The 12,139-nt window shown below is 37.0% G+C and overlaps 1 protein-coding gene across 1 annotated transcript in view; it reads right to left on the reverse strand.

Annotated features, from left to right (window-relative positions):
- Window positions 1–12,139, reverse strand: part of LOC111325216 (uncharacterized) — a 43,788-nt gene that overhangs the window by 11,165 nt on the left and 20,484 nt on the right. The window contains exons 15-28 of the mRNA XM_088759055.1: window positions 11,745–11,828; window positions 7,578–7,646; window positions 6,970–7,041; window positions 6,599–6,670; window positions 6,114–6,185; window positions 5,616–5,687; window positions 4,991–5,056; window positions 4,159–4,230; window positions 3,605–3,676; window positions 2,537–2,611; window positions 2,050–2,121; window positions 970–1,927; window positions 260–341; window positions 106–174 (exon numbers count right to left, since the gene is read on the reverse strand). Of these exons, the coding sequence (XP_088615181.1) occupies window positions 106–174; window positions 260–341; window positions 970–1,927; window positions 2,050–2,121; window positions 2,537–2,611; window positions 3,605–3,676; window positions 4,159–4,230; window positions 4,991–5,056; window positions 5,616–5,687; window positions 6,114–6,185; window positions 6,599–6,670; window positions 6,970–7,041; window positions 7,578–7,646; window positions 11,745–11,828 (1,907 nt within the window). The remainder of the gene's footprint in view (window positions 1–105; window positions 175–259; window positions 342–969; window positions 1,928–2,049; window positions 2,122–2,536; window positions 2,612–3,604; window positions 3,677–4,158; window positions 4,231–4,990; window positions 5,057–5,615; window positions 5,688–6,113; window positions 6,186–6,598; window positions 6,671–6,969; window positions 7,042–7,577; window positions 7,647–11,744; window positions 11,829–12,139) is intronic.

Raw genomic sequence — 12,139 nt, forward strand, 5'->3', positions numbered from 1 at the left:
CAATGTTTGGGGTATAGATCCAAAAGGGCATTGAATGAACAAAGCAAAGGAACGTTAAACAAACAGAGTGGAACCAATATATCTTTCTTTTGTTGGTTCACGTACCCTCTCCCCCTCCAGCAGCTTCGAAAGTCCTCATCTTCAAAGCCTGACCTTGACCCGGATCACTAATGCCTTAAATAGAAAAGTAAGATAGAATTGAGTTGCCATCTTAATTGGTGAGTATTAGTCAAAGCAAAAATTCAGAGGAGGCCTATACCTTCTCCGGTTTGGGTTCGACTACACTTTGCCCTGAAATAGTTGCACAGCTGTTGCCATTTTCCTTTGAGAACATCTCGAACCTATATTTGAGACAGAAAAGTTTTCCTACTTTGAATTTAACATATTTAGGAGTGATAATATCCAAAAGCCATGGAAGGCCATGCTAGATGGCTTTGTATCTCTAAGTTTTAATGTGACAGAACGTATTCGTTTTCGTTTTGTTCAAGCTAAGCCTGTGGATTTTAAATTTATCTGTATTGGAGGATATTCAACTTAAATTGCTATTACTTTAAATCTACAAAATATCTTTTAAAAAACGCTTACTCAGGGATGTTGATCTAGTAACTAGTGGGGTGATTGGTAAAATCCTACCTTCTACCAAAACACTATATGTAATGTAATATCCTACTTAAAATCAAAACAATAAAGGTAATGTGAAATCCATGATACATGCAATGAATTCTTGAATGCATATTTTGTTTAGAACCTTATAAGGTTTTAAAGGGTAAATTCTTAGTTCTTCCTTTTCTCTCCTTGTTGGTTTCGTCAGTTGTTCAAGAGTTGACTATTGCAGGCTACCATCTTTTCATTTATATTTCGGTGATGTGTTTCAGTGGTACATAACGTGTGCTAAGTGAGATGAAGTAGCAGATCTTTCATGATTATGATAATGTTACAAGAAGTTACAAATTTTAAAGAGATAATTACCTGTGTGGTGGACAAGGTGTATAGGATTGGATTGATGGCGGAGTTTAATGGAAGAACAAACACCGCGATCCATACGGCAAGATCTCCTCTTGTACTGAACGACTCCTCCGCGATGGACCTGAGTCCAATCACGATAACGGGCATCCAGCAGATGCAGTCGGTCAGGATGAGGAAAAACACCCGTTTAGCAAGAGCTGTCTCTAGCTGGGTATTGGCTGACATTGCCTGAACCTGACATCTGTTTACAATTATTACAAGATAAGCTACAATGACAAAGGTCAAAAAAGCTAAATTCAAGCCAACAAAGACAGCCAGAGAATACTCCCAACCAGGTGCCTTATCATGAGAGAGCTGAAGTGGGAGACATACAACAGATCTTCCGTAAAAGTATTGACCTTTAGGGGTTTCAAAATACTGGATGCCAAAAGTGGGAAGAAAAGCAATTATGAAACCGATAGTCCAGATAGTAAAGCACAACGCATGAGTGGTTTTGTTGGTTAGTCCACCAACATAGAAAGGGAACACAATATTTTTGAGTCTGTCAGCAGAGATCAGAGAAAGAAGCATTATTGACACCTCGCTTGACAACACAGCGATTGCACCAGTTATCTGGCATGACAAACTTGATCGCCACTTATAGTCATGCAAGTAATATTGCCCTGCCCAAATGGCATCCTTCCAACCTATGATGATTAGGTAAACACCCATTAACCCATCAGATACCGCCAAGTGCATCAACATGATTGGCTGTACAATATTTCTCTCTCTGTAGACCATTCGCCATGTGATGACAAACACAGCTCCAATCAGAGACATGATACCAATAACCCAAATACACTTTCTTGGGGCTGGATCTCTGAACATAGTCTCGCAACTGGCAAAGCTGTCGACGTAGGTAAAATCGCAGTCTGCGTCATCTTTCTTGAAGTGACAACACATTAGGTTGGTGTCTAAAGTCCTGAGGTTCATAGAAAGAGATCAAATGAATGAATCGCACAGGAGAATACGTGCTGAAGAAATTACAGGTATTCTAATAACTCACCTCAACTAGGCATTGAGAGTATACTTTAATTGACTTACGCTGTTGTTAACTTCTTCATGTTAGAGAAAAAACCTTCGGGTAGTTCCCGCATCTTGTTGTAATGAAAGTACCTGCGAGTTAGAAGAAAGAAATTCACCTGAACTAGCAATGCTTCTTCGTGTGATACTGACAATGATCTCTTCAACCTGCTGTATCAGTTACTGGGAGATCGCCTCCTACTTCCCCTGCTCTTTTTTCCAATAATTATCAGGTACCAAAAGGTTATAAACCTTAACAGAAGGAGACTGAGTAGTGAGAACTCAGTGATTGGAAAAAGTGAGTTACAAACGCCTCTGTTATTACTGAGTAATCCCATTTTTTCCAGATTCGTGACAAGTTAATCGTCAACTAATCACGCAGGCATGGGCGTATTTACTTTACCAACATACTTTGAATTCGCAATCAATCTAAGTTTTTCCTGGAATTAGTTATGGAATTCTGTGAGTTCGTATACGCCTTGAACAAACTCAGTTGGTTCATACTCACAAGAACCGAATTGTCGGCGCGACATCTTTGAATTGTTCATTAGTTACTTCAGTGATTTTGTTCAGATGAAAGCTCCTAAAGAAGGAGAAACCAATAAAAAGTGTACATGTCATGCGCAGATTATAATATCCTTCGGAAACTGTTTACTTCAATTTAACTTGGCCCGTTTTGTTTTAAAGTTAACCTCCATAACATGAATGTTTTGTGTAGTATATGATGGTACGAAAAAAATTCCTCAGAACTGATACTACGCAATTCAAGTGGTAAAGAGGTCCTTCACATGGCTAAAGACTCCATTAAGCAACATCAGTTAACTGTGATTGGTTTGGCTGAACTCATGCTTACTCCAAGGACCGAAAGGCTTTTTCCTAAGTTATTATAGACTTGATCTTGTGAGGTACGTGACGGCATACCCTCTGTTAGTATCTTGAAGGAACCAGGCTTCCTACTAATTAAGTTTTTGAACTTTTATAATTTTTTCCTGTATTTCATATGATCTCCCATTCACCTTGGTGTCCACGCACTGAATGAGATGGGTCTTACATGTGCATTAAGTTTATTTTACCTCAAACCTATTGTTGCTAAGATTACCCCGTTGGATATACATCATTTCACTGTTGCACAATGATAACTAACGAGTCGGATGGAGAACCTAGGCTACGGTGATCATTCTTTTCTTGTCTAAGTGTGTCTGCAGCCATTTCGGATGTCAGAAAATTCTGGTCGTTATTATCTCTGTGGTTTTTGTAAGCTTATATATGTAGATGCAGAGTAAGCAGAGTCTATTATTGGGTGTGGTGGTATATAATAGCATTTGATTGCATCAATCAATACATTCATAATATCTGAGGTTTGCATACGCAGCAAAGTGAAGACATAAACGGCAACTTCCAAAGGGCTTAAAACTATATGATTTCCTTTGCGATAGCACTAATTCAGGTTTCGATTAGTGTCCTTCAGTCTATTATGAAAAGCAATTCGTACTTTTTCCGCTAAAAATTTCTTATGAGAGTCTCACTGCTTTTGGAAGTAATTTTGTTCATCAATTAAGTTTAACATGATACTTACATAGACATAATCTGTTTCGTGTCCTTAAAAACTCCACGCGGCAGATATTCGATATTGTTGTCATGAACAGCCCTTGAAAGATAAAGAAAGACGGATTTTATCACCTGAAGAACACACGCACAAAAATCTAAGCATATATCGATTTTAATTGCAAATACCATTCATGTTACTCTTGGCATTCTTACAAGGTATTGGAAGGTAAACCAGAACTGTCCAGGGATACGCCAGCTCGATTGAGTAGGCAAAAATCCAAGAAAAAAAAATGACGTGGTCAACAACTATCCAAGCGTTTCCGCGGCACATAAAACACAAGGGTTGTACCATCCAACGGTACTTTTCCCTTTAAGTATGCGTGCGGTTAATTTTAATTGAGAATTTCTCTCCTTAAAAGTTAAAATTTGTAGATGTGTATCGAGAGTATCGAGGAAAGATTATCTGTGAAGCTTTAAGAGTCATTACTTGGAACGTCAGCTTTGGTTTTCTTAAAGCATCTTTTTCAGATGTCCTGCAAACTTAAACTTATCAATAAAGGATAAGTTGATGTTTTCACTTACAGGTCTTTTAGTTTGGACAGGCCTTGGAACTGATCAGGTGACAAGGCCGTAAGGCTGTTGTTATCTATGTGTCTACACAGTAAATGAAATACAGTGTATGATTTTTCAAACCATAATGCTGCATAGAATTTACCCCTAACTGGTGACGATTTTTATATTCTTTTATTCTCATAATAACCAGTCCTCTTCGTCTCGATCGCATCCTAAGAATTCAGAAGGATCTTTAACTTAAAACGAAACGAAGAGGGCCACTTTACAAAAGATTGACGTGCTTCCTCCATTTTGGAATACTTTTTATTGCCTGGAATCATTGATGAGAGTTTAAGATGAAGGGAATTGTTTCATTTACTTGGCATAAAGAATTTATTCCTTAAATGGCTGACTGTTGTTCCATATTATCCAAATGTGCTTCGTAGTGTACAAATGACGCGTAAGACGAGTACAAATATCACACGATATTCGTACTCCACAAATACCCGCGAAATTCGCCCGCACTGAAATAACAATTTGGCGTGTTGGTTAATAAATCTCTTATTAGACGTTTTGTTGTGTGATATCGCTGAGTATTTTTAACTCGTCATTTGTATTTTGACGAGCCCGTAGGGCTCGTCAAAATACGGCACAACTCCTAAAAATACTCAGCGATATTACACAACAAAACGTCTGAAAAGATATATTTACTTGATTCCAAAAAAAAGACTCTCATAACTTCCTAATGTCAGAGGTAATCTGCGAGTAAAATGATAAACTGTTTCGAAAGCTTCCTGTTTATAATGAAGAGTGTACGATACACTCATTGCTTCAGCCTCCGTTACAAACATGAACTACGTACAGTCTTTTTATCTCGGAGAGATTGTTGAACCTCGGCAAACGCTGAATTCTGTTACTAGACAGAAATCTTCCGGGAAGAATAAAAGAGAAAAAAAATAAGAAAATCTAAGTTATCTTCTTGGGTTCTTGAAATGACTATTCTAGTATATGGATAATGACCAAATTAGTCAAAGAAACACGATCCGTTTAGTTCAGTTCTCACAAAGTAAAATTTATAGGACTACATGTATCAGCACTGTTTATACTTGATTCTTGACAATTTAGACTATAGGTGTCCTTTGCACGCTCGCTGTAAATGGGTGTCTTCAGAAGATTTCACTTCTCAGTATCAGTGTAACGAAACTATGTCAAGTCAGCCTTATGACAAACGAAGTTTGTTTGTTTTGAACTCTTATAAATGCAATAACTCTTTATCTTATTAGAGTACCAATATAACTACTAGTTAAGTGAAAGAAAATGTTGTGAGGGTCAGTCAAATTGTATTCGTACTTTTACATATCATCATTACTTCGTCTCGGTCCGCAAAAACGCAAAATAAAAGAACTCGGCCAATATCCAGCCGTCTTGACCTCACCCTTTATGAATAACACATATTTACTGAGTAATCTGAGTCAGATGGCACTTACAGCCTTTTTAACCGAGTTAGGTTACCAAAAACATCCTGGGGCAAGTGCTTCATCCCGTTGTTTGACAAATCCCTTCAGATAGTAATTGGAATAAAGACTGAGCTAATTGTTGAAGAAATCTCAGTAAGTCCTCTTCCTCACCCTACCAGGTGGTGCTGAGTTAGGGTTAGAAATTTTGTAATCCCCTTTTTACTTGTATGTACTTAGCTTATGAAACAGCGCCAAGAAAACCCTGAATAGAGGTAAGGAATCAGTAACACGGAGAAATAGTACGAGATGGCTAAATTGATTCCATTCAGTGAAAAGAAATTCCTCTCTTTGCGAGGAAATAATCAGAGTTTCTTTTAATTTTATATATGAAAAAACGCCGTCTGAAGAGCATTCTGAGAGTATCTCAGGTGGAGGCAAGAATGGCTGATATGATTGAAAGCCAAGGTAAAAGTGGACTATAATTAAAAAGAGATGTAACTGGATATCAATAAAAATGACGCTACTCACAGTTCTTTCAGCTTAGTGTTTGTGCTGAGAACACCACGAGACAAGTTGGACAACTTGTTATAAGATAGGTCCCTGACGACAAGATGTTGTGTAATTTTTGGGAAATGTGTTAATTGCAAGAAAAAGGAAAGAAACCAGAGAGGAGAACAAGCGGATTTGAAATGTATCAAATTTTATTTTCTGTAAATTTTAACACCTACTAATAATTTTTCTTTAAAATGTTTACCATTGCCTCGAAAGTTTTACCAATTTCTAAAATTTTCGAGGTAATCGCCAACATTTGTTCAAACAACCCTTATTAGCGAGGTTAAGAAGGCTCCTTTGCTGCATCATAATCATATGAATGGTCACGCACCACGACCAATTTTCGTTACCACTCCAAGGCTCAGTTTGTGCATTTACACAGCGCATTACAGAACAAAGTTTAATTTAGTACTTAAACCTGATTATGTTGAGAAAGATCAACGAAAAATAATATTAGTTACAGTTTCTTCAGCTTGGCCAATCCATAAAATATGTTGTGTGGTAGCTTCTCAAGCTGATTGCCGACCAAACGCCTAGGGTTTTAAATACAGAAACACTCAAAAACACACAAAATAACTGATATGAAATTGGCAAATTCAAGAAACACTGAAAATTAGGCTGCAAATTGACCATTTCAAGAGATTTTCTGAAAAGATGTGAACTTGAGAAACTGGGCCAGGGTAAAGTCAAATCGGTTGAGTTCCTTCACATCCCTTCTAATACTCCATTTGACGCTAGACTGATACTTAATGTTCGTGTCCCCGTCAGCAGGCAGAGAACCGTTATTTTCTCTCCAAATGGATCATTATTACAAAAGACGATTTTTACTCACAAGTATTTTAACTTAGTTTGCCCGACGAACAGATCCTCAGGTAATGTCTTTAAGTTGTTGTTTCCCAGCCAGCTGTAAAATTATTGGCATTTACAAGAATTCCACAATTTGTTTCAAATGAAGGGAATTACAAAGGGACATTTTAAAAGGTTATTTTAACTTTTCGGTGTTATCAATGACTAAATTGAACTTTCATTAATTGATTACAATCCAGAAGATCTTAATCCATGGAAATAAATAAAGACATTAAGGAACGATACTCAAACTATTTTTAAATAAAGTTTGATCTTTTTGGTTCGTAAGCTGTCTAAGCTCTGCGAGGTGCGGAAGGAGGAGGATTGGGACAAGCTACACCAAGGATTTCCTTCCTGCGTTTTCTTTTTACTCATTTTTTCACTGATTCTTTTCAGCACTTGGTAGAGCCGTTTGCTATATCTTTTCATTTGTATACGGTCTCAGTGCTTTAAAAAATCGAGAACATTTACAGTTATCAACGATGAAATTGGGAATAAAGTGAACATAAAGAGAACGTTCCCTAGATTTAGCGGATACCGTGTTAGTCCAAGTAGCGGGAGCCATTGCGGCGAGCATTAGAGAACTTTACTCACAGATCATATAACTTATGAGCCTTGAATAAGTCACTTGGCAGCGTCTCCAGTTTATTGAAGTCCAGGGTTCTGTGTTTTCCATTACATTCATTTTCATAAATATAAAGTCGTAGAGCTCTAAGTTTCAATGCCTTAATGTTTTTTTTTTCACTCACGACTACGAAGACCACAAATAATGCAGAAAACGATCTATGATGAAATTAAAATTCTGGTTGTTGTCTGCTGACATAGATATTACGGATTGTAAGTAGTTTGGAAGTATCTTCCTATTAGCCTGGCATAGCACTAGAAAGATTCTGGTTCAAAAGGTTTTAATAAAAAATAAAAAATAAATATGCAGCTCAGATCATTTTTTGTAACTATAATGCAAAAGTAATCATACATGTACCTTGAAATGTAATAGGTGAAAGTTTATAATATTCTATAAGTAGGTAAGGAACACCGCAAAAATATAGTATTTTTTTAGACTACCAAATAAATCTTGCAAGTTTGGGAATTGATCTGAATTCATTGTGCAGTTAATACTATGTGTAAACACTTTTTGAGGTCGTGGTTATTGTGTTTTCCCTTTACTGCTATTTTGCAAAAGGGTATCTATTTCCAATTGATTTTGGAACTTCCGAGTTGTTACATTTACGAATTTTGAAAAGTAAAATTGGATTCCAAACGCACCACACTTACAAGTTTACAAAAGTGCGATTCCACTGTTTGCAGTGAGTACGTTGTTTTAAGGGAATATTCCTTAAATATTTGGCTTTCAAGAATCTACGGTGTCATAAAAAAAAAGTTAGTATCAATTTCGCTCAATTTTGTTTCTTTTAATGTACTGTTGATTCGGAACTGGAAGAAGAAGGCAATCATTATAAGCAGAAACTTTGCTGATTGGATAAATGTAGCTCTGAAAATGGTAATTTTGTTTCCGTGCCTAATAAAAAGACCACAGCCTATAAATATAAACCCCCCTGGCATGGGAGATGGTGGATTATGCGGAAAACATGAAAAGTAAAAAAAAGTAAAGAAGTCGGTTTCTGGTGTCCTCAGAAAGTTTTAAGTGAACCTACGTTGAAAAACTTTTCATACTTGAAGATATTGAAAGTGAAGGTCTGGATTATTTCATAACTAGGTTAGGCACACTTTGTAAGATGCACCATTTTAATGATAACAAATAAGTGTTCCATGATTTGGAGCTGATATGTGTCTCTTGTGTAGTTTAATACCATGTACATAAGACTATCGGAGTTCCTTGTAACTGTATTTTTTTTTCATTGACATTGAAGAACGTGTCTCTGTAAGAATCAAACATCTTGGGAAATGAAAATTTTCAACCCCATTCAAATTTTTCACGCAGTTAGACACTCAGGGGGGATGCACAAAAATGCCCTTTTTAAAGGTTGCAGCACTCTTGTTGCCATGGTAACAACGACTCCTTGTTCGAGGCCTTGGGCCTCATTTTCATACAAAAACATCGTAAGAAAAGTGTAAAATGTTCATTTCTTCATTTCAAGCTAAATACAACATTACAGGTTGGTACTTCTAGCATACATAGTGACATCATTCGTCTTTACTTTGATACATTCAATTTTCCCTGGGAGTGAATGTGAACACAAAAATAGATTATTTATCTTGGTACGGTTTCGGTCATTATTGCTGCAGGGTAAAACAGCGAAAACGTTTGTCTAAATTTCTCCAAAAGTGCACCGATTTTGGAACTGAAACTACGCACTTAGTTGATTATAATATTCTAGCTTTAAATATGTAAAAATCTCTGCGGGCCGGCCTCTACTTTTCATAGTGGCAATTCGCGCACGAAGCTCAAAATTCAGATATTGCATAAATTGGCAATGTTTACATCTAATGCTCTCAACAATAAACGTTTCAGACAAATGAAAAGTGCAAGACTTTGAAAGAATTTTACCATCTAAGCAATATCCTGAAGAGAAATCTCGCCTTTAGCTTTAATATTTAAAAAAAAATTGATCAACCTTCATGAAGGACTACTCGAGGTAACTTAAAACATGTACCTTATATAGCGTGCATATTATCCAGATTCCGAGTACTGTACCCTCTTTCATGGGAATTTGAGTAATCTGAAATCCTCTGACGATACACTGTTATACGTGTCTGTCATTTGAAACATGTTAAAGTTGGCTGATCTACATGAAACTATCGTAACGCCGGTCATTTGTCATAAACATGTACGTTATCAAGGTGGCGTGACGCTGGATTTCTCCATGAATTTTCCATCAGGTCGCTCCAAAGAACACAATAAATGGAAATTTTTCGATATTTGAGTAGATTTCCGCGCATTCTGAGGTAAAAACAACCAAAAAAAGAGAGGAAAACCTTAATCGAACGTTCGTAAACATAGAGATTGAAAGTGTAAATCATAACTTGTCAGCGGTAGTAATACATGTAAAACCCAGTTGCCACAATAACAATTTTTACGACACATTGCCTCTCCTTACAAGGAGCAGGTTCGGGCAGTTGTCATTTCTGGGTGACAGGAACTGAGATATTTCGAATCATTTGAAAACTATTCGAAAACTGTGAGAAAATTTGCATAAGATATGATAACGAGAGACTTATCCCCGCCGCAGTGCAATCGAGTCAGTCAATGTTTCCTTCTATGTCTTGACCAAGAAAAAATCAAAACAAAGTTCGAAATGAAAGATTCAATGAAATAATAGTCTTATAACTCCACCTTTCAATCTACTCATTATCCACACGCAAAGTGCAACACGTAACTGGAATGAAACTCCCACGGTTAATATGTAATCTGGATTGCCTCAGGTTCTTCAGGAAAAAGAACAGCGACTTCATCACGATTATTTTTCACAATTTTTTTCCCGGATATCTTTTATAAGCTTAAAGAAAGATGAATATAACGCAATGTTCCGGTGATTTACACGACAGGAAGTCAAAGGTCTCTTTAATTTTCCCCTGAGGTGGCCAGCTCACCAGGAAAGAGAAGGAGATCGTTCAGTCCAATAACGTTTGTCTGTGGAGATTATCAAGGTAATAACTGAGAAGATTATGCCTGTTGGTTCATCAGTGACAAATCTGTACTCCTCGGTCCGTGCGACACCGAAGAAAAGAACCTTTGTAATTTTGTAGGCACTTATTAGAGCATTTTATTATCAAGAAGAGAATTTTCAAGGCTCAAAGCCAAAATAATGTTCAAGAATGTAAAAGATTCCCTGAAAAAAGCTAAATTTTTGGGAAATGATTGTGATAAAATCCCTGCTCCATCTGCTGTAATGAGGGGATACTGAGTTGTTCAAAATCTCCACCTTGTGATAGTTTTTGCGCGAGTGGTGGGTTTTAATATGCACCCGACTTAAAGTACATGTTTGTAGTGACATCGAGTAGTCCTTCCTAAAGGTTGATCAATTTTTTTTTTAAATATTAAAGCTAGAGGGGAGATTTTTCTTCGGGATATTACTTAAAAGATAACCTTCTTTCAAAGTCTTGCACTTTTCGTTTGTCTGAAACGTTTCTTGTTGAGAACATTACATGTAAACATTGCCAATTTATGCAATATCTGAATTTTGAGCTTCCTTCGCAAATTGCCACTATGAAAAGTAGAGGCCGGTCCGCAGAGATTTTTACATATTTAAAAACTAGAATATTATAACCAACTAAGTTCCAGTAGTTTCAGTTCCAAAATCGGTGTACTTTTGGAGAAATTTGGACAAACGTTTTCGCTGTTTTACCCTGCAGTAAAAATGACCGAAACCGTACCAAGATAAATAATCTATTGGTGTGTTCACATTCACTCCCAGGGAAAATTGAATGTATCAAAGTAAAGACGAATGATGTCACTATGTATGCTAGAAGTACCAATCTGTTATGTTCTATTTAGCTTGAGATAGAGAAATAAACATTTTCCACTTTTTTGCGATGATTTTGTATGAAAATGAGGCCCCAGGCCGCGAACAAGCAGCCGTGTTGCCATGGCAACGAGAGTGCTGCAACATTTGAAAAAGGGCATTTTTGTGCATCTCTTCTGAGTGCCTAACTGCATGCAAAATTTGAAGGGGGGTTGAAGATTTTCATTTCCCAAGATGTTTGATTCTTACAGAGACACGTTCTTAAGAAGCTATTTATTTCCAGTGTGCTAGGTATGAATTAAAAAGTGACATTGAATTCTAAACCCACCACACTTACCGTTTTGTAAGGTTGTTAAACAGGTAAGCCCGGCAAGGAAGTTGATCAGAAGACAAATTCTTTAACTTGTTGTTGTTCAAGAATCTGCAGTATCATGAAAAAGACCAGTTATGTAAGGTATGTAAAGGCGCCAACATGGCTGCCACGTTTTCTGGAGCTCTTCGGCTATTTACCATTTTTGGTGTTCTTTTCGTTTTGAATGCTGCCCAAGAATCCTACAATTATCACTCTAGGGGAGCTGAAAGTCCTTGGCTTCTCAAACATATTTTATCCAAGCCCACTACTCCTAAATTTAGAGTTCACTGGCCGGTGGTGTTGTGGCTTGCAGTACCGGAGAAATATATCACGCTAGATATCACTATAGATATGGACGTCGAGTCACAACCGGGTCCAGA

This window comes from Stylophora pistillata, chromosome 1 (genome assembly GCF_964205215.1).
Source record: "Stylophora pistillata chromosome 1, jaStyPist1.2, whole genome shotgun sequence".
Taxonomy (NCBI): domain Eukaryota; kingdom Metazoa; phylum Cnidaria; class Anthozoa; order Scleractinia; family Pocilloporidae; genus Stylophora; species Stylophora pistillata.